This window comes from Notothenia coriiceps, unplaced genomic scaffold (genome assembly GCF_000735185.1).
Source record: "Notothenia coriiceps isolate Sejong01 unplaced genomic scaffold, NC01 NC01_scaffold00037244, whole genome shotgun sequence".
NCBI classification, from domain to species: Eukaryota; Metazoa; Chordata; class Actinopteri; order Perciformes; family Nototheniidae; genus Notothenia; species Notothenia coriiceps.
The window spans coordinates 18,489,824-18,514,020 of NW_011369945.1; the positions used below are offsets into that span (position 1 = coordinate 18,489,824).

General features: G+C 40.3%; 1 protein-coding gene across 1 annotated transcript in view; it reads left to right on the plus strand.

Moving 5' to 3' along the window:
* LOC104965380 (protein diaphanous homolog 2-like) overlaps positions 1-24,197 on the plus strand; it is a 149,014-nt gene that overhangs the window by 87,177 nt on the left and 37,640 nt on the right. The window contains exon 7 of the mRNA XM_010794336.1: positions 12,399-12,538. Coding sequence (XP_010792638.1) covers positions 12,399-12,538 — 140 coding nt within the window. The remainder of the gene's footprint in view (positions 1-12,398; positions 12,539-24,197) is intronic.

Genomic DNA, 24,197 nt, shown 5'->3' on the forward strand with positions numbered 1-24,197 from the left:
ATAGATAATGAGAGGCTTCTCCCACAGATACAGTCGTTGTGTTTTCCTCAGCCTGGACATATGAAAGTAGCAAAATTCCTTGGCATACTGTCTTGAGATTGCTATTATTATTACTGTGTCTTTATTTATTTTTGGTAAAATATATAACCAGGATCAGCCACAAACAGTATTCATTAACATTAATATTCTAGCCATACTTATCTAGAGGATGATTTACATCAAACTCTGATCCCTGAGGCCCGTAGGGTTCCCTTTGCGGTCCCAATTCATCCTGAAACTCTCTTTGATCCAGATGTTGGGAAGGTGGTCTGACATGTTCCCCGACCCGTGAAGATACGTCAGAACCTGGAGACACTGACATGAATGTCCCCTATTTGAGACTCAATCCTGTGGGTCTCGCAGCCAGGCGAAGTCTGCCTCCTCGACACCGTGATGCGTGCTAAATGGCATGAAGAACACCGCTCTTCACCTAAAACAAAATAGATGGTCATTGTCCAAAATAAGAAGTTATATAATTTGTGTTTTAATCAATTTTCCTGTTGGGAATACTTGAATATAGTAGTTATAATGATGGCCGCATTCGTCTCATTAGTTATGCATAAAAAAGTGACCAGGTCCACCTCCCCCAAATTAATGCAAATGAGCGCTAAGTCCCGCTCCCCTGTTGTTTTTTCGAGGTGTGAGATCCCAAGTAGGTGTGATATCCAAGTAGTTGTGAGTCCGTCGATAGGAGGGGGGGTGATGTGTAGTTCCCACAGGTGTGAAAAGCCCCCACTGTATTTTTTTTTTGAAAGATTTAAACAAAAAAAAAGATAATAATAATTCTGTTTCAATCAGCATTTAGTATGCATAAAACTGACAGGTGGCCCCGCCCCCGTGGTGTGTGTGTGGTGTGTGTGGTGTGTGTGTGTGTGGTGTGTGTTGGGTGTGTGTGGTGTTGTGTGTGTGGTGTGTGTGTGTGTGTGTGTGTGTGTGTGGTGTGTGTTGTGTGTGGTGTGTGTGTGTTGTGTGTGTGTGTGTGGTGTGTGTGGTGGTGTGGTGTGCTGTGTGTGGTGGTGTGTTGGTGTGTGTGTGTGTGTGTGGGGCGGGCATCTGTGTTTGTGTGTGGACTGCTGTTATTGAAATAATTACATTCTCCCATTTCATCCTTGCTGATCTACTCTCCCTCTCAAGAGCAGAGTCTCGCTAGCTGCACCCTCATCTCACATTTTGCGCAGGTTCAAGTATTTAATTAATTCACCCAAGGTCACATATTGTCTTTTGTATATCCCTGATTTTTTTGGCGAGTGGAATGGTCCATCAGTTTTATTGTAAATCTTAATATTGATATATTTCAGGGATATTGGATTTGCAATATCCTTTTAATTAATCATATCCTAACAAACTTTACCATACCTAATAATAATAGTCTTTTACTCAATGCAATATAAATTGTCCCCTCTGCCATATTACCTGAGAAGAGCTTCATTGTTCTAGTTCTTATTAATCTTGACATTTGTATTGGCTTGGTTTGCATATCTTTTTCCCATTTCACGGATAAAATGTGTACGCTCTGTATTTAGCTGCATGTATGTAAAGCCACTTATTAACTGACTATCTATACATCCTTTCTCTGAATCTCCTCTTCTCACAAAAGATGTGGAATCCACGTCTCGGCTTCCCCCTGTATGACTGCACTGTTGACATTATACCAATGTTCCTGGAGCATTGGAGGCACCACTGCACCTGCACAACATCAGCTAGGCAGCGTGCCATGGCTGGGGCCTCGGCTTCAATTCAACAGGCAAATTAATCTTGCTTTGTTGGAGTAGTCGAGCCCAACCTGAGGGAGAGTTCATTTAGCTGTTGCTGTGCTGATGCAAGGTCTTTCTCTCAAGTTTGAAGCCTACATTTATGGGCATTTAAAGATCCCTCCCTCCATTATTAGGCAGGGCCTGGACAAAGACATCATGATGAATAGTTATTCCTACTGCTATTGAAATGGCCACAGATGGAGACAAATTAATAGAGTGGATATTAGGAGAAATGTTTTATTCTTCCTGTGACCTCAATGTGAATTAATCCAATATTGCTAGATTAGAAGGGGAGCCCCCTCAGGTTTGAAACAAACACATAAATGGCTGAAATCACATTACAATTGCATCTAAATCTATATTACTTTCTATCTACATGCACACAAACACACTTAAAAGGACAGACATACACCTCCATGCACACACTATCACCTCCTTCTCACGTAAACAACGTGTTTCACTTTCAGCGCAGATCACCTCTCTCACCCTTATCTGTTAGCTGTGCCGTCTGTGTGATGAGAGGATAATATTTCAGTATGGGATTTCATGGGAAGATATTGGATAGATCATGTTTTTCTTTTGATAGGGTAGCACCAGACAATTTGAAATCCTATTTATCTAGCTAACAGGGAAGAGGAGAGGAAATGTATCTGTGGTTATTAGAGATGAGACGACCCCAATACAGACATGAGAAGGAGATCAAAGCTGACCGCCTTGGAAATAATAACTGAATCCAATGTACCCAACCCACAGCTTTGAGGTTGAGGAAATGCAGAGCTCGTCCTCGTGATATTGGACGTGTGCGAACAGCGTATGTGTGGGTATTTGTGTCCACATCTTGTGTGTTTACCTGGTCAGAGCTCATTCTACTCTCATGTACAATGCTGTCCAAGTTGAGGGTCAGTACTGCAAACACAAACATGAGCACAGATACAAACACACTCGCATATCAGCCATTCTGCTCCTGGCAAGGCCCATCTCCATTCTCCCTGGACTGCCATTGTCGTAAATCATGCTTGTCCCCTCCATCAGAATCTGCCCACAGAACCTGTGTAGGGATTGGCCATCATTAATGTCCCTGCCAAATCATGTTTACCTGAGCCGACTTTTTGTCCTGCCTATTCTTTTCCTCTTTTTTATGTATTGCACATTCTGGGCTGTTTGTTCTCAGGTTAGAGAGGATGACTCGGGCATGATGGGTTGTGTGTGCTGTACTGATAAGGGTGCACACTATTTCAGGAGCAGGGGTTAAGTAAGGAAGGTTACACATTGCTCCATTTCTTCAATGAGCACCACTCTGTCTGACTATATAGGCATGCCCAGTCAAGCTGTGGCGGAGTGTACTAAATAATAAAGTCAGTATACTCAAATGTTACACTGCTTATAAGTCAAGAAGCAACATAAAAGTTTATAGGGCTCTGTCTGCACTTGTAAATTAAGGGTTTATTGCAAAATCAGGTTGTTTCCAGTAGGAGGCTGTATAAGGGAAACTAGTACTTCCTCCTGTGGAACCAACACAACAACAAGACTGCTGTTGACCTTTGGTCATGCAAGAGTGTGGATCACCATCGGAGCACCCTCACATGCAGTGGTAGGGGCAAAAGGCCAAGGCTAAGGTAACAGAGCTTGATTAACCTCACACAGTTTCACAAGGAGCCCAACAAAAGGCCAACAACAAGATGTGAACCCACAAACGGCAGAGAAACCAAAGCTGATCTGTGAATTACACACCTCAGCTAATCATAAGAGAAAGCTTTTTGTGGGGGTGATATAATGCATAATTATAAATGCTCTCTATCAGTGGTATAGAGACAAAGAGACGTGTGCAGCAGAACATCAGAGAAGGGAAGACAAAGCTTTAGAACATCAGAGAAGGGAAGACAAAGCTTTAACTTATAAAGTATTAAAAATGTGTCTAAACAAACCTAATCCCACTCCTCTTACTAGTGGAGGGTTCTACTCATGATCTGTTTTCTCAAATTGTCACATCCACATAATCTCTCACAACTTTTTAAGTCAACAAAGGGTACTGAGGTGTTGTTTATTCTATGAACTAGGAATGTTATTCAGCTGAATCACCTGGGAAAGCAAAGCAGAAGAAAAGACTATCATAATGACCTGGACCTTTTGCCCCCTTTGCCTGTTAGCACTATGTATGATGTATCAAGGCTAGTCCTTTATAGAGAGGGTCAGCCAAGAAGGACTCCGGATTATTCAACAGGACTCATATTATAAACCAGTGTCAGTACTTGTGCTCATTTATTCATTGTTTGTTTATTTCCAACATTTTTTGTATTCCTTCCCCAAACTTTTAGTCAGTAGTTGCAGCTCTTGGCTTCATACCCCAACTCCCAGAGCTGAAAACAAGAGCACACGGTTCATTAGGCCTTAACGCTGCAATCAATGCAGCAGAGACCTCATTGAAAAGTGAAATTAGATCCTATGTGACTTAACCTGCTTAACAGCTCACTCGTTAACCCCCCTTATCACAACAATGAGAGTACATGAGTGGGAAAGAAGCATCAAAGTAGATTGAAATGCTTTTCAGGTTTGTCCTCATTTGTCATTTTCAGATAACCATGGACATTTGAGTACTTTCTCACTTAATCTACATATGAAACACTGTATGTCTTTGTCATATCGGGGAACTTGTGAGATAGCATTGAGCCACCTGCTGATTTGTAATTGATTGGAGCAATGTTGAATTGCATCATCATGATAGCATGGTGGGTAAATCAATACAAGGGCTTGTTTTTTGGATGGGTAAGAGGAGGGGGTCTGCACATCTCCATATTGTTGTCTGAGCTTTAACTAACCATACCTATCCATCATCTGACTTTCAGTCTGTTAGCATTCTTGTTTTTGATTTAAATGTATGTTGGTGTTTTTATCTTCACAGTAAGGAATAGTAGTTTTCTTGTGTGACTCTGCTGCAAGTGAACTCAAAACTTAAGATTTCTTTCTGCAGCTAGTGTGCACTCAATTCTACTCTAGCCTACTTTTCTCACTCTCTTCTACCTGACTTTCAGCGAGCTGGCTGACATCTGCTCCTATCTTTATAGCAGTGTCATTGAAATTCAGTGCAGACACAAGTCAGGGAGAACTGCTCAGAGGAATATTCTGCACTACTCACAAACAAAACCCAAAATACGTTCATGTACCAACACAGGCACAAAATAACACACCTACAAAAATGCGAGTAAAACTTAATATGTGCACACACACGCACTATTCTGAAATTCAAGCTGTACCGCTTTTCCTCTTGTCAGACATTAATTAGCTGTGGCATGAATGGACTTTCGTTGAACATATACACTACACACAAATGAAACATGGTACTTACAAATAAGAGTAATTGAGCTATTTGAGTTACGTTTTTGAACATTCTTAAACACAGTCTTGAACCCACAGTGTGTGTGGCTGTGTATGTGTGTGTTTGTGCTTCAGGGGTTGTGTATGTTACTAGTGTAACTTGTATTCGGATGCGAAAAGGCTTTTTGAGCTGTCCAACAGCTCTGTGAGAATCAATAAGTCAAGGCCAAAGTTCTGACCCAAAGTGTATACTGGCATTAAGGTTCCAGGGCGTCATTTCCCTCTTTAAGCAGCAGATCATGTAGCTGCTCCAAAACTGTGCTTTTTAATACCCATCTTACATCTTCTTCTCCTCTGGTTCAAAGTTACAATGGTTCAGTTGGTTGGCCCTTTTACGTTGAATGTTGATGAGTGGGTGTAGTTCCAGCTTCACTTTGTCAGGAAGTAGAGTTTTTGATTTTAACCTCACTTAACTGATCGAGACTGCTGTACCTCAAGGGTCATGCAAGTGTCTGTCCTTAGTGGAATGTTCTATCATTGTGAATATCTTTCAGTTACTTTTTGAAACCCTGATGATAGTACGTTGTTGGTCAACTTTCAGTGGGATTAAAGCCAGGAGAGTTTGCTGACGTTGCCTGTTGGCCTGCCCTCCCCCTTGTCCATATCTGGGGCACAGCCAGAAGCACGGACATTGTGTGTGTTTCCCTGTGTGTGTGTCCCTGTGTGTGTCCCTGTGTGTGTCCCTGTGTGTGTGTCCCTGTGTGTGTGTCCGTGTGTGTCCGTGTGTGTCCGTGTGTCAGTGTCCAAGGCATGAACTGTCTGCTGTGGGTCAGCCAAAGTTAAGAGAGGAAGGTGAACACATTCACCCTTGTTGTTTGTCACGTAGGTGTCAAAGTGGAAGTTTCACAAACAAGTTAACCTTGAAACGACTTCTACTTGACTTTGGCAGTATTTAAGTAGCAGGAAGTTTCAAACAAAAGTGCTACATACTGTATGTTTCATCATTATTATTACTTGCCAAACAGTTGCCATGTAATACAATGTAGTTAGGAATTTGTTGTCAAAAAGCTAAGGTAACCACATTGATTTATTTTGTAATTTGAAGACTTTCTCTTGCATTGTGAAAACACATAGAATTCATAACAACATACCCGAGACAATTGTATTATTTGTGAGGCAAATGTAGTCAAAGATAACATGTATTAAATCTAGCTTTTCAGATGTAGTTCTTGTTGATAGGGCTTAAAAATGCATTTATTTGTCTTTGTCCATTATTGTTATTGAATGTGTTGATGTGTAAAGACATGTAAGACTTCTCAGTAAGAACAGAAGAATCATTTATTTATCACCACAGGACAATACATTCTGTTTAAAAGTCTAAAACTGATTTATAAGTACATGGCCTGGCTTTAATAAAAAAAACATATTCCCATATAAATTCTAGTTCTGAATAAATAAATCTCATATTATATAACCCCATATTTATATGTGACCTTTTAGTGTATTTATTCACACACGCACGCGCACGCGCGCACACGCACACGCACACACACGCACACACTTATACACATAGACAAAAATGTAGCATATCCCTGCTGGTTATTGAGTCACCCTTACAAATTATTGTGGGAATGCTTTTGTTTGAAGTAAAAATAGGAATAGTAACATATCCCCAGGTTTTTGTGGTTGCTTTTGTCACTGGGTGTTCTTCCTCTGGTCCTTTGGGATCCACACACACAAACACACTCACCATGATGCCTTGGCCACTGCCCAGTATTATTTACAAAGTGAACCCTGCGGTGTTATTTTCATGCTGTTTCCAGCCTATTACCTTATTGTTTCTTTTTGTTTTCTTCGCAGTTTGCCTCTGTTGTTGTGTGCCTGTCTTGTCTGACACACGATGTAATGCCACCACCCTGATTATGAAGAGAATGTTGTAGGCCTAATTGTGTCCGTGTTATCAACAACGTGTTGTGCAGACATGAGGGAAAAAAGAGGTTTGTAGATTTAGTTTTCTGGCCCCACCAGGCAGAAGATAATGGAATAAACAAAATACAAAAAGAAGAAAAAAGCACAGTGTTTATAGATGTACACATCTTTTTTTGTCTGTCACCCAGACTTCAAAGAATTCTCAGTGGACAGACGGATAGGAAAACAGAATTGGGAAAATAAAGAGGAGTAAAGGGACTGAATTAGAGAGGAAGGGGTGAAATGCTTGGCCACATGGTCTGTTGGGAAATCCCCCACTGAGCTGGGAGCCCTGCGCCCTGCTGGCTAGATGACATGTCTTATCAGCCTGCAGCAGGACTCTGTCCTTTAAGTAGGGCTAGGGAAAACTCATTGTCCAGCCAACCAGCATCTCAACTGATCCGTGTTGCTTTTGACCTTAACCACCACTGCCACCAACACATGGCAACTTTTAGATTGTGTTAAATGTAAGATTTCTCATTTTTATAACATATCTTACGTGTGGGTCTGTGTGTGGCTTTGTGTGCAAACCCTATTTCTCTTTGTGTTGACAGCGCTGTTCATAGGTCATGTTTGTATCATAGGGGAAAGGGTAAGACGTGTGGCAGTTGGATCTACCTGGCTGTCTTTTAGTAATTCTTGCAGTATCTCTCCTCTCAACTAATCTACCAACCACTAATGAGCAGGATATTAAGTTGTAACGTGGCTATCATACAGCATGATATGCACTAATTGCTCAGATTGTATCTATATATATATTTTTTTACAAAGAGCAGTAGGGTGCTTTAGTAATTTTCATTAATTACACACAAAGAAAGAATAATTAGATTCTTCATTATTTATTTCATTCTTTTTTGTCAGGCATTTTAAAAATGTGAGATGGGAGCCGGGGGCGTGTGTCTCAATATGTCTGGTTATATTACCTCTCAAGAACAGGGTTGTGGATATTATGTGAAACATTTGAATGCACTTGGGTTTCCTAAAACTGCCCTTCAATGCCCAATCTTTGCCTAACGCACCCAAAAATGTGTTCTTGCCGATCACTCTTTCCTCTTATGCAGTTATTTCTGCTGGTCCAACCTTCAAAGTGTCGTTGGTAACCTTCATTTGTCCTTAGTCGCATTGAATTTCAGGAAAGGTTGAATGAGTTAAAGCAAACCCTCTCTCACTCAAACACATTATTTACAAAACAGTTTTATTCAGACTCTCAAGTTCAAATAACCAGACAGAGTTGTTTCTTTCTACAGTCTTTGTTAATACATTTCTGCTTCTCCTTAAAATAAGGCTTCAGAATAAACATGCTGCAACATCCGTGCCCTTGTTTAAATAGCATTTAGTGCTGCAATGAGTCACAACATTGAATTAGTACAGTGGGGTCAGGGTTTGTTTGTTGATTTTGCTTTAAAGAAACCAAATACATTCAGACACAAAGCTTTTAATGACTTTTATACAAGGCATCTAAAGAAATCATTATACCATGTTCATCTCAAACTGAGATGAATTACAGAGACACAAGATATGTTCTCCTGTTCTTGCTTCACTTTATAATTGCATTTCTTCCTCATGCCGACAAGAGATGTTGTCTAAACATTGTTCAGAAAATTGCAAATACAGTATGCATATGTCTGAGAGACAGAGAGAGGTAGCAGGGCAGACTGAACGAAAGAAGCAATCAACTATCTCCCAGCTACGGCTTCCAGGCCAGACACATTGCCGCCATGTGGTTTTTCCAGTAAGCTGACAAAGAAGCTGAATAATGTATCTATCAGTCGGCCCGAGTGTACCGAGAACTGGGCACTGAGGAAGCTGCCAGCTTGTTATAGGCTCATTACAGGTGAAGATGACATGTGGAGGTGCAGCCGCCTTGGCATTGTCTCCCTGCCCTGCCCTCGATAGAAAGCACAGCACTCTGTCACTCCCCATGGCATAGAGAAAGGCAGACAGAGGTGATAGAGGAGGAGGGAATGAGCCTCAATGCTCCCCTAACCCCCCAAAATGAAATTGACAGGCTTGCTGAAGTAATTGCTCCCAGCACTATTTTCTTTGGCAGGAAATACTGTTATCGACAAATAGGGGATTCAATAAGCGGCAGGAGATGAGGCTCTAGGCCGTGGTCAAATGGCTGTGTCTGTCCTCTACTGTTGAGGTTGTCTCTTGGTGCTCTATCTCTCCACCCTGCTCTTCCTCCTCCATACTCTTTCTCTTTCTTTTTGTGTCCAAACCCTACTTTCTCCCTCAAACTACCTCTGCTTCTCTCACTTTTTTATGTCTAACTGCTTCATCACACACCTCCCCTCACAACATCTCTTTCCCTCATCCCTCCATCTTCCCTTGGTGCTTTTCTCTGGGGCCTCTTTTCCGACAATTTTCTTCTGTTGACCATTTTTGTGAGCCTGAAGGGGGGAAACTCTATTACACAGTAGCCAGAAGGTAATGCCCACCTCCCTCTAATCCTCAGATTGTTTCTCTACTGCCAGTGTGGTGGTGTAATGTTGATATTATCCCAAAAGGATTCCATTGATTTGGGCTATGCTCATGAAAAAGCAGTTTATGGTCAGTGTCTTCTGTTTCCAGAGGTCAGAGCATGCGGTGAAACCAGAGCCATAGCTTTTCTGGACATAGTGCAATGCCTGCTGGGAACTGCTTGGAAGTAAGAAGATAAATACAAAGTGGGCAATGTGTTTTCCTCTCACTATGCTCTGTGTTATTGAGGAAGTGACAAACTGAAAATGCAGCCACCTTATCAGCCATATACAAATATAGAGTTGCAGTGATTTGCAATTATTCTTTTACTGTTTGTTCTCTTGCTGTTTGTGTTCAAATAGATGTTATTGAGGCCCTATTACCCTGCCTAAAGTGCATGCATTTATAGTTAACCAATTACTGGTGTCTACATGCTCAATGTTGCAAGCTGTCCTTGGCATTACATTACATTACATGTCATGTCATTTGCTAGACGCTTTTATACACAGCGACTTACATACATTCAGTACTGTGGACAATCCCCACAGTTTCTTAGGGACACAACGACATGCTGACTGCAGTGGGACTCAAACTTGCTACCCCCTGATTCAAAGTCCAGCACTTTACCCACAACCGCAGACAAAGCTGCTGAGAACATTTTATTAAGCTCTCCAACCAAGTCAAGCCTCTGCTAAATGTCAGGTCATTGGTCTTCAGACTTGAATGAAACCCACCACTGAACTAAGTAACTAACCGTAAGGTGGAGCAGTCTACCTTCACCCTGAATACTGGAATAAGCAACACTACTGCCACCAAGAAACTGAATTTGGCGAGCATTCCTCCCAGGGAAGTGCTCAGACATCAGCAAAACTTTTTGAAAGCTCTGCCTTGCCAGGTCTTTTGTGCACTGTCAATAGTCCGTTTCTGAAAAAAAGCAGTTCCTCTCAGGAATTAGAAGCACTATAAAGTTTTGCATCACCGTCTTAGTTGAACCTTGAGAACTCATAAGCCCAGAGAGTTCACCCTGAGGTTTGCTATGTGTCTTTCAGTGTCTGTCTCTCTCTCTGCTCAGCCTATTGAGCCTTCACAAAGTCTACATTTGGTCTTTACAATTTTCATTATTTCCATGGTCCATTGTAAAAACATGTGAAAATGGTGTTGGTCAGAATTTTGCACGAAAGGGCCCGGTAGTAATAGTTGGAAAATATAGATGTAATGAGAAGGATTCTTACCTCTCCCTATGGTCTAATAACTACTTCAGCCTTCTAAAAGCTTAGACAGACACTCCTCGACATTCACCCAACAGTGCTTGAGAAAAAGCTGAATGGCATAAGTGTACGTATAGATCAAGATGAGAAGGGTAGAGAAAAGACAAGAATCACACAACATTGATTAATTGCGACATTTAGCTATTAAGCAAAACAATTGTGTGAAAGCATACAGTCTAACTTTTTTGGTAGTGTTAGTATCACAATAGCAGAACAGAAACAATGTATAAAAACCATGCCACTAATAACAATAGAAAACTGCAATATTGGTTCATCTGTGCACACCAAGAAGAGCAGTGACTTTTAAGTAGAACAAAATAGAGCTTTGTTTCTCTGTTTTATTTCAGTTTGATGTGCCTTACAAAAAGCCCCTCTCATTAAGACAATACGGTCGGCTGTTTGCTTTTTCATTTTCACTGTCAATAATAAACAAGACTTAGAAGATAGCAGATTGATGATTTTACGTCAGCCTTTAAGACAACACTACTTGACATTTTTGAACCAATCAAACTCTAAGATCAGTTAAAACCTACAACACATAGTTATTGGCATTTCGCTGTAGACTTCCTCTGCTTTTTTCAACCGAAAAATATAGTTCTTTCATGTTGACTGTGCATTGCAGGAGAGCAGCAGGCCTCTCCTTTCTCCAGATAAATGAGCTAGCTTATTACTTCCCAAACTGCCTATTAGCACAGCTCACTTTGTGGGGAACCAGCAGTCCAGGGATGATCACAGTGAAAATGATTTTGTCTGGTTCGGCATAACTTGTGATGTTGTTTTGCAGAGAGAATTTCCTCATTTAGTTTTGTACGGGTCCCTATACAAAGCCCCCATCCAAAATGTAGCTCATTTTGACACAAACTAAAAAAATACCAATTTAACACATATGTGTCGGAGTAGAGATAATTAAGTTGAATTCATACATTTGCCTGGAAAGGTTTTTGTCATGTGTTTTCCTGCATGAAAACAAAGTCAGGCCATATAGTCAATCATTCTGCTGCTTTGGAATCAAGCTGCAGCTAAATGTAATTCACGGTGTTGTCTTCAGTGTGTGCTGGGTGAGTGAGTTTGTAAATGTATGTTTCCCTGCTGGGGTGTAAGTGTGTGTATTGCTGCCAATAGGTAGTCTCAGTGTGTAAGCATCAGTGTAGCAACATGTCCCTAGAGGCTTCTGTGGAGACTATACACAACAATCCATTTATTTCAAGCAGGAGCTGCCGCTGTGCTTGGCTCTCTCTGCGAATAGTCCATCATTGCAATATTGGCTGATTGAGAAGTTGGCCAAAACATCACTAAATGCTCACTTGTCCTTTTACCAAAACGCAGACATTTTTGCCAGCTTTTATCATTAGCATTGTGAGAATCCAAAAAGACGTCAAAACACGTCTCACCAACTAACCCTCCTGAGAACACCAGACCCTCACCAACATTAAGTCCTCTTCATGTTGTTGTTGACTATGTGGTTGACATCAAATCATGCATGGATGTCCTTTGTGTACACGTTTGTATTTGATTATCATTTTTGTATTAGATCGACCTACCGAGGTAATATAGTGTATGTTTGTAATCTAAACTTTTGATATTTGGTTTTCAGGGTGGACTTAGGAACAGCAGACATGAGAGTACACTTTCCTCCCAAGAATATGTCCACGAGCTGCGCTCTGGCATCACAGAAGAAAAGCTGCTCAACTGCCTGGAGTCGCTCAGAGTGTCTCTCACAAGTAACCCTGTCAGGTTAGTAACTCAACAATTTCACACACTGCAAAACTAGCCTTTGCCTGGGAATGTTGGGAGTGATTTTTTCATGGGCTACGGACTAAAGGCTGTGGTTTCTCACCTTGTGTCTTTGATCGAGAAGTCTGATGACTAAAATCTTTCATCCGGTTCCATCAATATCTAAGAAAGTGTACAATAGGAATATGGCTTAAAACTGGAGGGAGAGAACTTTAATGGCGGCTTCTGGCAGACACCAACGATGCTGACACGCACTTAGGTGATACGCCACAATCACAGAAGACCAAATGATAACCCTGACGCACAGAATGATCATTTGTTGTGTGTTTGGTAGAGTGAAGCACAGTGACGCAGCTCAGAGTAAGTGGCTAAGTGCAAGGACAAGCTGTAAGCAAAGTAATTACTAATGCTATTTATATTTGTTTCTGTTGAGCAGTATTTGTATATCAGCAACCACGACTTTATCAGTGGAATGAACACTTCTCTAAAAAAACATTCGATACATATTGAACTTTGTAACCTTCATGAAAGTAGGATGAATTGCAATACTGTGTAGGTGTACCTTGGTAACTTAAGGTATACGCACCTGGGATGTCTTTAGGATGAATATACACCTTATTTTTTACTCTTGAAATTGCATCATCATACTATGTATTTTTCAAGCAATACTCATCCAAATGTTAATCACGTCACTCGACATTAAGCAAGGGAGGTGTCCGCTGGAAATGATTAAATAATAATTGGATGTATGTGAAGGCCTCTCATTGGACTGTTAGTTAGAAAAGACAAATACAGAACATCAAGTTTTGAAACAAAGCGTACAGTCATGGAGAAGGAAAATGGCCAGTTGTTAGGAACCAAACCTGTACTCCAACATGATTTTTTAAATTATTTTTGTATTCGGATCTGTCCTGCTCAGCCTTGATTGGCTCTCAAATCTTTCATTACCAGATTTCAATGGTTTTATAAACCTCGTCTCTAATTTCTAACAAAATTCTCTGACTTCTCTCTTTAAATGGGATCTCCAATTTTCATTTGGTCGCACTAGTGCTGCAGAACCCTTAGTGACAGCAGATCCTTTAAATTATTTACCATCTCACTGTTGAGGAGATGTTTCCTAATGTGAATCAATGAATGGTGCATATTAAACAGTCACTGGTTGAGTGGAATTCTTTTTTATGTTCACCTTGGGTACAGAAATAGACTCGCCAGCATGCCCCCAGAAGAGCTTTTATTTAATCTGTTTGCTCATACCAGCATTACTGCTGCATCTCTGCATTATATATAGAGTTATAGAGTTTCATACAAACCACTCAAGACACCCATTCATATGAGGGTAAAGCTGACCTTTTTCAATGCTCTTCTTCCTGAGCAAACTAAGGACCAACAGGATGCACATGTAATGTTTAATTACAAAATATTCAAATGTATTCAGTCAGATAACAATGTTATAGCTAGTGAACCACACCATGCTTAGTATACATGCATATTTTCAAGTTTCAAGGCTTTTATTAGTCATAGTCAACAGTGCAACACAATACAAACAGAAAAAATAGTAATATGTTGTATAGTTTACTAGCTAAAGTGATTATCCCTGGAGTGATCGCAGAGCTGTGAAGCCGGTCTCCAGCGAGCTGTGGGGAGTCAAGTCAGCCTCTGCACTCAGAAAGGCCAACTGGTGCCGAGGGGATGTAAGTGAGGCCAGGCTCGCACTGTGTGTGTTTTCAAATGGCTGATCCTCTGGCCAGCATGTAAAGGACCAGTGCTTCATGGACGTGTCGCCTCCTACGGATGGTCAGGTCCATGCAGGGAAGAAGCCACCTTATGGGTGTGTGCGGCGACGAAGAATAGTGTGAATGTAGACTAACACAGGTGTTCTGCTCATCTTTTCACCCTTCATTATTTCTCTCCTGGGTGAAAGGACTGATTGTTTTCTTGAAGCATGGATAAGGTTACTCATAATGAATATGAATGCACTTAATTGTCATGGATCACAACACACAGGAAATCCACATTTGGTTTACTGACTCCACTATGTTAATGTAACCTTTGTCCGCCATGTTATCATAAACAGAAAATAACCATGAAGTAGATAGCAGTGCAGTGCATTCATGCATATTTTAATTTACAACTATTACAAATTAACCCCTGGTCAGCTTTTGAATAATTCTATTTTGGAGACTTAATTTTTGTATTTGACCCGAGTTAATGAGCAATTCATCGTTAAAAGCTGACTAGTAATAAGCCTGTACATAAGATATACTGGGAGTTTGTGCATTATATCCTACCATTCATTTGTGTCTTTCTGGTGTTTCCTATAGCATTACGCAGGATTTCTCATTACAGAGAACAAACTTAAATTCCAAAAGCAACGCTGGTGTTTGGCTAAGAAACTATCGGTTTGTCCAAGGTTAAAAGGTCAGCGAAACCAAGTCTGTATTTTTACCCATTTAAGCACTGGAATCAGTACGAAACAGACAGTTATTCTCAGTAAAATCGATTAATGGTCCTAAACTGTTTTTGATAAATAAATATATTAATAAATACATTTTTCGACCCAGATATTCCACCAATGAAGAAGTACTGCATGAGAGCTAAGGCAAAGGAGGACATTATTGAATTTATATTTTAATTACTTTGTCTTCACTTCAAGTGAAATGTATCATTGTAATTAGTTAAAACACTGCTTTGTCACGAGTGGGCCATTGATCAGACACAAATAGTATTTTTCTTATGGCTCACATCATGCAGACATTTTTTAATTAATTGTCATTTGGATACATTTGAGCTAAATATAGCCTTGACCCATTAATACATGGTGAGCATATTTATCTTCATTCTATTTATAAAGCTGGTCTGTGTTAAGACAATGGAGACATTTTCAACAATGATTTGATAATTGATTACATAAAAAACATCAGAAACCATGATCTTAATTCGATACAATGAAATGAAAGTCTCCCCATCAAAGTGTTGTTCACGCTCAGTTACTGCTTACCATTGCTTTTTGTTTTTCCTCTGATGTTTGGGCAGCTTGCTAATTTGCTCCCAGAGGCCTGTGTTTGTCTAATAGTTTAATTGGCTGGGCTGTGCACCTGTTTGGCAGCGCAGGTGGCCATGGGGCCATTGTGCTGAGGGCCTTATCTCCAGGCACTTTCACACAGGTGTGTGGCATGCAGCCTTTGCAGATCTACCCACAGATGGCATTGCCTGGAGCATCGGCTGCTTACTCTGTTTCCACTCTCTTCTCCTCAGCTGCCATGTTTTCCACTTCTCTATCTGTCAGAATTTACCCCGCCAATTATTTATCCTCTACTTCATTCTTCCCATTTTAATTTTGTCATTTGGATACTTTCTTCTTAATTTAGAAGTGTCAGATTGACAAGCCACTTTTCATTAATTTCTTAATCCTCTAACATGAAGTGAGATGCCAACTTAGAGAAAATTACTCCTCTCTTATTTTCTCATTTAGGGCGAGATAAATCCTGCGGGTTTTCTCTGCAGCATTTTTTTCACAAGTTGTGTTCTCAGTCTCGCATTATTAGAAAGCACATTATATATTCTCAATAGGCAAAAACATATACATTTTGATATTACTGAGGCAGAAATAGTGCTACTTATTTTGTACCATGTAAGTTGAAATGTTTTTTTTACATGACAGGGCATACATTACTTTTAAACTGCATTTGCTGAATTCAGTCAGGAGCAGTAGGGTTAAAGCTCATTTCCTCTGATCCAACTCAGCTGTTCTTCCATCAATCAACTTTCCAATATGAAAATAGCAGAGTAGTTATAGTGGTTTTGGGCAGCAGAGCACACAGCCATGGCCCCAGCTTTTCAGTTCCCTATGTTTAGCCCAAAGGCATTACACTATGGCTCCGTCAAATCCCGACAGTGACTTCCATATTAGATCTGCTAGCTCTCAGATCCCTAAGACATATTTAAGCAAAATTGAACTGGGCTCCATACTTTTCATTATGTGGAATCTTCACGGTAAAAGTCAGACATTTACTCGGGGGCATTTTCTTGTGGGGTCTTTATGGAGGCGGGAGACATTTGCTGACACCAGAGTTTCTCTCTGTTTCTGAATACTCAAGGTGTGGGTTGTTGTGATGATCTTGCTGCTCTGCCACACAGGATGTCTCTGAGTGAATCAGTCTCACCAGCTTTTCTCACTTGAATGCTTGTAGCTGAGCACTGAGGGTTGCATGGAACACTAGTAATATTTTTCTTACGAGCTTTGAAGTTACTATGCCTGCTAACATAAACCTGCGTGCCCTATTGACTGTGTGTCCTAATACACAGCTTGTCAAAGCATTAAGCAACATACTGACAAACACCAACGTTTCTGCCAAGTACAGTGGTAGTGCTCCCCGTATAATTGTTAAGCGAAGCCCTTCAAAGCATTTCCTAATCTCATAGTCATTGTATATTATAGTTAAATACGGTCAAATAAACCCTTATATGACCCCAACAATCATTTTTAGATAATCAAACAACTTGTAAATACTGAGTTGCCAGCTGGAAGGTGGAAATATTTGACAGTACTTGATTATCATTACATTTTATGTCTCTGGCACAAACTGATACGATTTAAAACCAAAACAATTAAAAGGTGTCAAAAAAGACACTCCCTTGGCACAAATTGCTTTTTTATTAGTAGCACTAAACTCTACACTTATATACCCGACTCTTCCTCATTTGGCCTCTTCTGTCCACAGTATAAACAACAGCACTTATCACTAGCAGCAAATGCCATCATCATCCCTCCCCAAACAAATGACTTTGACACAAATATATTTTGAAAGTATTCAAATTCGCTTATGTCTGCCATGCTCAATGTCACCACGACACAGACTGTACAGTATGTGTGTTAGCTGCTGCAGTAGAGGGCATTCATTTTGAACCCTTGTGGTGATTGGCTGCGTGTAATACCGTACAAATATAAATTATTTTCTAGATGGGTAAAAAAGAAGGCTCAGGTGCATGTATTGTGTGACTGAAGAAGTTTTGTTATTCACGTTATTTAGGTCCATAACTTACTGATACTGAGCACCCTGTCCCAGCCCTAGGATGTAGGTACAGTAGACATCAATGAGCTCACTCTGTCTAACTTTCTTCACCGAGATGAATAACTGTTTCAAGTCTGTCATTTTTGATGTGGAAATAGCTCTCTATATCAGTGAATCATCCATCATTGATCCTCTGTATTCACTTTGTAATCCTGGATAGCACTTTTGTAAGCTCAATCAGACTCCCATGTCAATTTGAAATTTAATTTAGCATTCACAATTCTGATATGCCTTGTGGAGTTCAAGGCAGGCTACCTTTGGACACATGACCACCTTTGACACTTCTGGATCAAGCCCCATTTCTTCCCAACCCATCACTTTCAGAGTAATGGAAACATAGCAATTTGACTTCCTAACATTAAGATCGAGATTTAACATCCTCCAGGAAAGTTTGAGGAAGGAAGGAGGAAAGACACAAGAGATCCAAAAACCTAACCTGTCAAGACCATAAAATACGTTGTGGATGTTATACACATAGCGAAGACGTAAGTGGGAGTGGAAGCTTTCCGGTGGGGTAATTTTCTTCGCACCAGGCTGTGAGACTCTACTCCCTGGACTCCTAGTGTTATTACAAACCACTCTCAGCCTGCAGGCCTCATACACGTTTGCTCTTTCACTTGTCGAGGAGAAACTTGACAGGAACGCTGTGGAAATGACACAATAATTTAGCTGAGGTTTTGCAGGCAAAGGTATCTTTAGCCCTCCACACTTTCAAAAGTAACAGAAATATTTCACTCATTAAAGAATCCTCACTCCTTTGTCTTTTACGTCTCACAATGGCACCATCATTCTTGTTTTATAGCATTCAAGGAGATTTATTTGACTGTTAAATTTGGCACAAATGTTATGACACTGGCTTCAACAGACGTGATGAGCAGTCAGAAATGAGCAAGTTAACTCGTTTTTACCCTTGCAGCTGACTTCAGAGATGACGTTCGCCCTTCTTCCTCAAAGGCAGTTAAAATGATTTTGGAGACATTAATGTCCTCAGTGCCTGGGTATATTTTAAGAGTGATGTGTATTTCATTTTATGACACCATCTGCTAACCTCCAAGATAACCGTATCTCTAACTGCCCCAACGTGATACATACATAATTCAGGAATATCTGTTTCTAAATGTGGCCTTGGATTTTATCGTAGAGGATAAGATGTCTTCGGACGCAGAACATTTGTAAATTAATTTCAGTTTTTCAGTTGCTCTAAATGATCAGAGTCACTCACTATTGTCCCGACTTTTATTCCTCCGTATAAAAGCATGTATACACGTTTGTAACCCAGTAAGGCCATCATGGCTGCTCCAGGATTTAGGAGTGCTACAGAGCTGTCCTAGGGTTTTTCCCATGAGACATCAGATAATAGCACACATATACGTGCTTGTTCTGAAACATTTACTATGATACTTTGCAAATCGTTTATACATCTACTGTATAAGGTGACAGCAACAACATATTAAACAAAATGGCTACTTTATGGCTTTGAAAGTAGAAACTGTTCTTTCAAATGAATTGTTGTCAATGCATTGAATGACTGGAAACATCGCATCAAACTGGTTGATTCTTCTTCTGATGTTCAAGTACACATTTACTACAGAATAATGACATTAATTGGTCTAATCAACCTGCAATCTGACAGCTTTTGTACTGCTTTCTGTCTTCTGTCACCTCGCAGTACAGCCTGTTGTGTAGGAATCCTTGCTGTCGTTCGGGGAATCATTCAAAGAGTTTTGCACTCCACGGGGTCATTTTCTTTGTGACTGGGGAACATGGTGTTCTGTCAGCTATCTGCACACACTAGCTGATTTAATTCCGATTGAGACTTACTATCCCCAGAATCGCACCCCTTTCGGGCACATTCTGCAAATTCGGCGCACACACACAGTATCAGCATCAGTCTTTGTTAAAAGAACCACGTTTTGGATTCAAGCTGTGACTCAAACACCATCAGAAGTGCAAAGTGCTCCTTTTGAGTACCGCACTGCTCGTGTTCCTGCCCTCGCTTGGCTACACCAGCAATCACAATCTTGAGGTGCTGACATCAGGACTCCTCCTTAGACTAAAGATCCTGTTGTTACCGTGACCAGATCTTTTGCAGGGGCTTTTTTTTTTGGATATTATTATGAAACATCAGTTAAAGAGAAACCACTTTCTTTAATTGTTTATCTGTTGACTAAAATGAAAAGTATGTGTGTTTTTGATCTTCCAGCCATGATATTTTCTCTTCTGTCTTGCATTATGTTTAAGATCTGTGCAAGCCAGCAGGAGATAGAGACCTGAGATAATACCATGACGGCTCAGTGGAGTGACATAGCACCTGTCACTTGGAAAAAGAGAGTGCATGTACCTTGAGTTACACGTGAACAATATCAGCTGCTCGTTGTTCTTCTTCAAGGACAGCACAGGTCAATGATTTTGGATTTGTGTATGTGTAACCTTGGATATACCACTTCCGTTGGCAATGTATTAAATATTTAACTGACTTTGTGTGAGGTGAATGATTATATTAGTGAGGGTCAAAAAACACCAGGAAACTGTGGGTGGTATATTTCCATCAAATCTGTAAATGAAGTTTTGTTTGTTGATGCTGACAGGTGTTGTTTTGCAGCCTGGATTTTCTTCACGCAGTTCCATAGATAAGCTGGGGGATTCATTCCTCTGTATTTGTATGAAATAGTATTAGTATAGTATAGAAAACAATGATAGCTTGAGCAAATATATAGGACAGTCCTCCATACTATTTTAGATTTTATATTAGCATTATTTATATGAGATAACAATGTAATTTTGTTCGTTTATCAGTCCGTTTGTCCAGCAGCGACTAACTGGTCATACACTTAGGTTTACTAATGCTATATGTTAATGCGAACGGTTTGCACACAAGCTATTGGTAACATATAGCTCCAAGCAATAACAGCACATTTTTCGGACAACCAGAAATGCCTCTGACATTATCACAACAATGTTTTGTCTAGCCTTTTTTACCACCTCACTTTTCTGATTCCTTCGGTGCTCCTGAGATTAAAAGACAATATATATTTGTCTTAGGGGAAAATAGTTTCAAATGCCACAACATTTCTTTCCAACATTTCTATCAGACAAAATACAAATAATAATAATAACAATACTAATATTAATAACTCTAAAGGACATATTAGAATAAGGCGAAATAAGGTTGTTGCTCTTTGTAACCATTTTTTCAAACATATTCCTTTTTGAGATATTCTACAGATATTCTACAGAATATCTGCCATCTGATATGCCCTTTAAATTATAGATATTTCAGAAGGCTATTAAATTGATCAAAGTATAATGTAGCTCCATGTTTGGCATGGCAAATCACTAAGCAGAGACTGGTGGTGCTTGGTTTCCCAGCTATGATGTTCAGAGCTCTTGGTTTCATAGAGCTGTGTGCTTCAATTGGAATACTGTAGCACTGAATAGGTCGGTGCTGCCACAGAGAGACAGTTACATGGCTTAGCCTGTAATACAATATCAACACTATTGCACTCGCACCAAAGCCTTAAATAACAAAGCTCCACACCTAGTCATGATAACATAATAACACTGGTATATTGACCGGAAACAATGTGCTTACAAGAGACCAGCGATCAGTCAAACAAGTTGTGAGGGTGTTCTGCTTCTGAAGCTGTTGAGTCACTTTCTGATGACGTGCTTTCACCTTTTTATCATTGACCATGCCTAATACTCGACAAACACTCTACACGGCTCTCTGCCTTTGTTGCTATAGTATTATGTCCTTACATCTAGCAATATACAGCAATGTAACTCAGCAACTCATTGTTTACTCTACCTTTGCACTGTCCCACTTAGGAAACACCCCACCATGAAAAAAGAAACACTTACAGCTGCTATGTTTTAACAATGTAAGGCTGAAACAATGTGGAAGTCCCCAGAGGCAGTAACTTAGGGGACACTCTGAGCTACTTGTCTTCCCTTGAACAAGTGAAGGTGACACAGCCTGAGAACCACTTTGTCCACACTGTCAACATGTCACTAAGATCAAATATTATAGAAATCAACTAAATAATGTAATATCATTAGAATATTCTTTACTTTAATAATAGGTTATGTACTAAAGGACTTATGTCCCTTATGATTTTGAAAAACTTGTCAATTCATTTATCAACATTATAAACAACTTTAGCAGTGAGAAAGTTGCTGCTGATTCCGAAAACTGCTGCTCTATTACTCTCTAAGAAAAGGAGGTGGATCACATCACTTAGTGTTGAGGTCTTGGCAAGGCACTTGAAAACCATTGGTAGGGCCAACATAATGGTTTGGGGCCAAATATGTTTCAGATGTTTTGCTACGTTATGAAGTACTCATGTCTTTAATGGCGGGTTTGACTATGTCCCCGCATCCAAAACTAAACATGGAGAAGCAGCATTTAGTTGTCATACACCATACTTGGAGACACAAACACGCAAACAACTGTAGGTATTCTGCTACTCTCAGTTCTTTAAAACAAGGACTGAAGGTTCTTCAGTTTTTTGCTGCCTTTTATTCAATCAAATTATGCGTTTTTTACACTGCCCTATATGTACTTTATAACTGTCTTATTTGATCCTTTTCTTAAAATGTTCTTTTTCCTTGGCTCTTTAATCTAATTTGGATGTTTATTTTGCACTTTGTCAGGATGCTTTTGATGTTTTGGATAAAGCATTTTGAATAGCCTTGTAGCTGAAAAGCGCCATATAAATAAAAATGGATTGACTGCATGCAGAGCGACAGAAGTGCTACTGCAGGTTATTTTGTTCGAACCCTTTCTCTGCTTTCAGTGAAGAACCTTGAAGTACAATTTGAACAGAGCTATGTCAAGACTGTCTGAATGATGTCGTGAGCAGGTGATTGATTGAATGTCATATTTGTATTCAAAGCAGCAGCAAAGGCTTACTTGTGGTAAGCTTGGAAGAAATGTATAAAATAATAAGATAAATATAGTGCACACATGCCAGAAAACGTGTGCATTTCTTTTCATAGCGGCTCAGTCCACCTCCCAGCAGGATGGCCATCTGTGGTGTTTCCAGTGGAGTTTACTTTACTACCTCAATCATTTCTCCCTTTGTGTGACTGTTTGGGTTTCCCTGTGATGGATTGGTGACCGATCCAGGGCGTAGCCTGTCTCTAATGAAATACAGTGGGGCAAAAAAGTACTTAGTCAGCCACCATTTGTGCAAGTTCTCCCACTTAAAAAGATGAGAGAGGCCGGTAATTTTCATCCTAGGTATACCTCAACTATGAGAGACAAACTGAGAAAAAAAAAGAAAAAAACACATTGTCTGATTTAAAAAAAATGTATTTGCAAATTATGGTGGAAAATAAGTATTTGGTCACCTATTAACCAACAAGATTTCTGGCTCTCACAGACCTGTAACTTCTTCTTTAAGAGCCTCCTCTGTCCTCCACTTGTTAACTGTATTAATGGCAACTGTTTGAACTCGTTATCAGTTTAAAAGACACCTGTCCACAACCTCAAACAGTCATACTCCAAACTCCACTATGGCCGAGACCAAAGAGCTGTCAAAGGACACCAGAAACAAAATTGTAGACCTGCACCAGGCTGGGAAGACTGAATCTGCAATAGGTAAGCAGCTTGGTGTGAAGAAATCAAATATGGGAGCAATTATTAGAAAATGGAAGACACACAAGACCACTGATAATCTCCCTCGATCTGGGGCTCCACGCAAGATCTCACCCCGTGGGGTCAAAATGATCACAAGAACGGTGAGCAAAAATCCCAGAACCACACGGGGGGACCTAGTCAATGACCTGCAGAGAGCTGGGACCAAAGTAACAAAGGCTACCATCAGTAACACACTACGCCGCCAGGGACTCAAATCCTGCAGTGCCAGACGTGTCCCCCTGCTTAAGCCAGTACATGTCCAGGCCCGTCTGAAGTTTGCTAGAGAGCATTTAGATGATCCAGAAGAGGATTGGGAGAATGTCATATGGTCAGATGAAACCAAAATAGAACTTTGGTAAAAACTCAACTAGACGTGTTTGGAGGAGAAAGAATGCTAAGTTGCATCCAAAGAACACCATACCTACTGTGAAACATGGGGGTGGAAACATCATGCTTTGGGGCTGTTTTTCTGCAAAGGGACCAGGACGACTGATCCGTGTAAAGGAAAGAATGAATGAGGCCATGTATCGTGAGATTTTGAGTGACAACCTCCTTCCATCAGCAAGGGCATTGAAGATGAAACGTGGCTGGATCTTTCAGCATGACAATGATCCCAAACACACCGCCCGGGCAATGAAGGAGTGGAAGCATTTCAAGGTCCTGGAGTGGCCTAGCCAGTCTCCAGATCTCAACCCCATAGAAAATCTTTGGAGGGAGTTGAAAGTCCGTGTTGCCCAGCGACAGCCCCAAAACATCACTGCTCTAGAGGAGATCTGCATGGAGGAATGGGCCAAAATACCAGCAACAGTGTTTGAAAACCTTGTGAAGACTTACAGAAAACGTTTGACCTCTGTCATTGCCAACAAAGGGTATATAACAAAGTATTGAGATGAACTTTTGTATTGACCAAATACTTATTTTCCACCATAATCTGACAAATAAATTA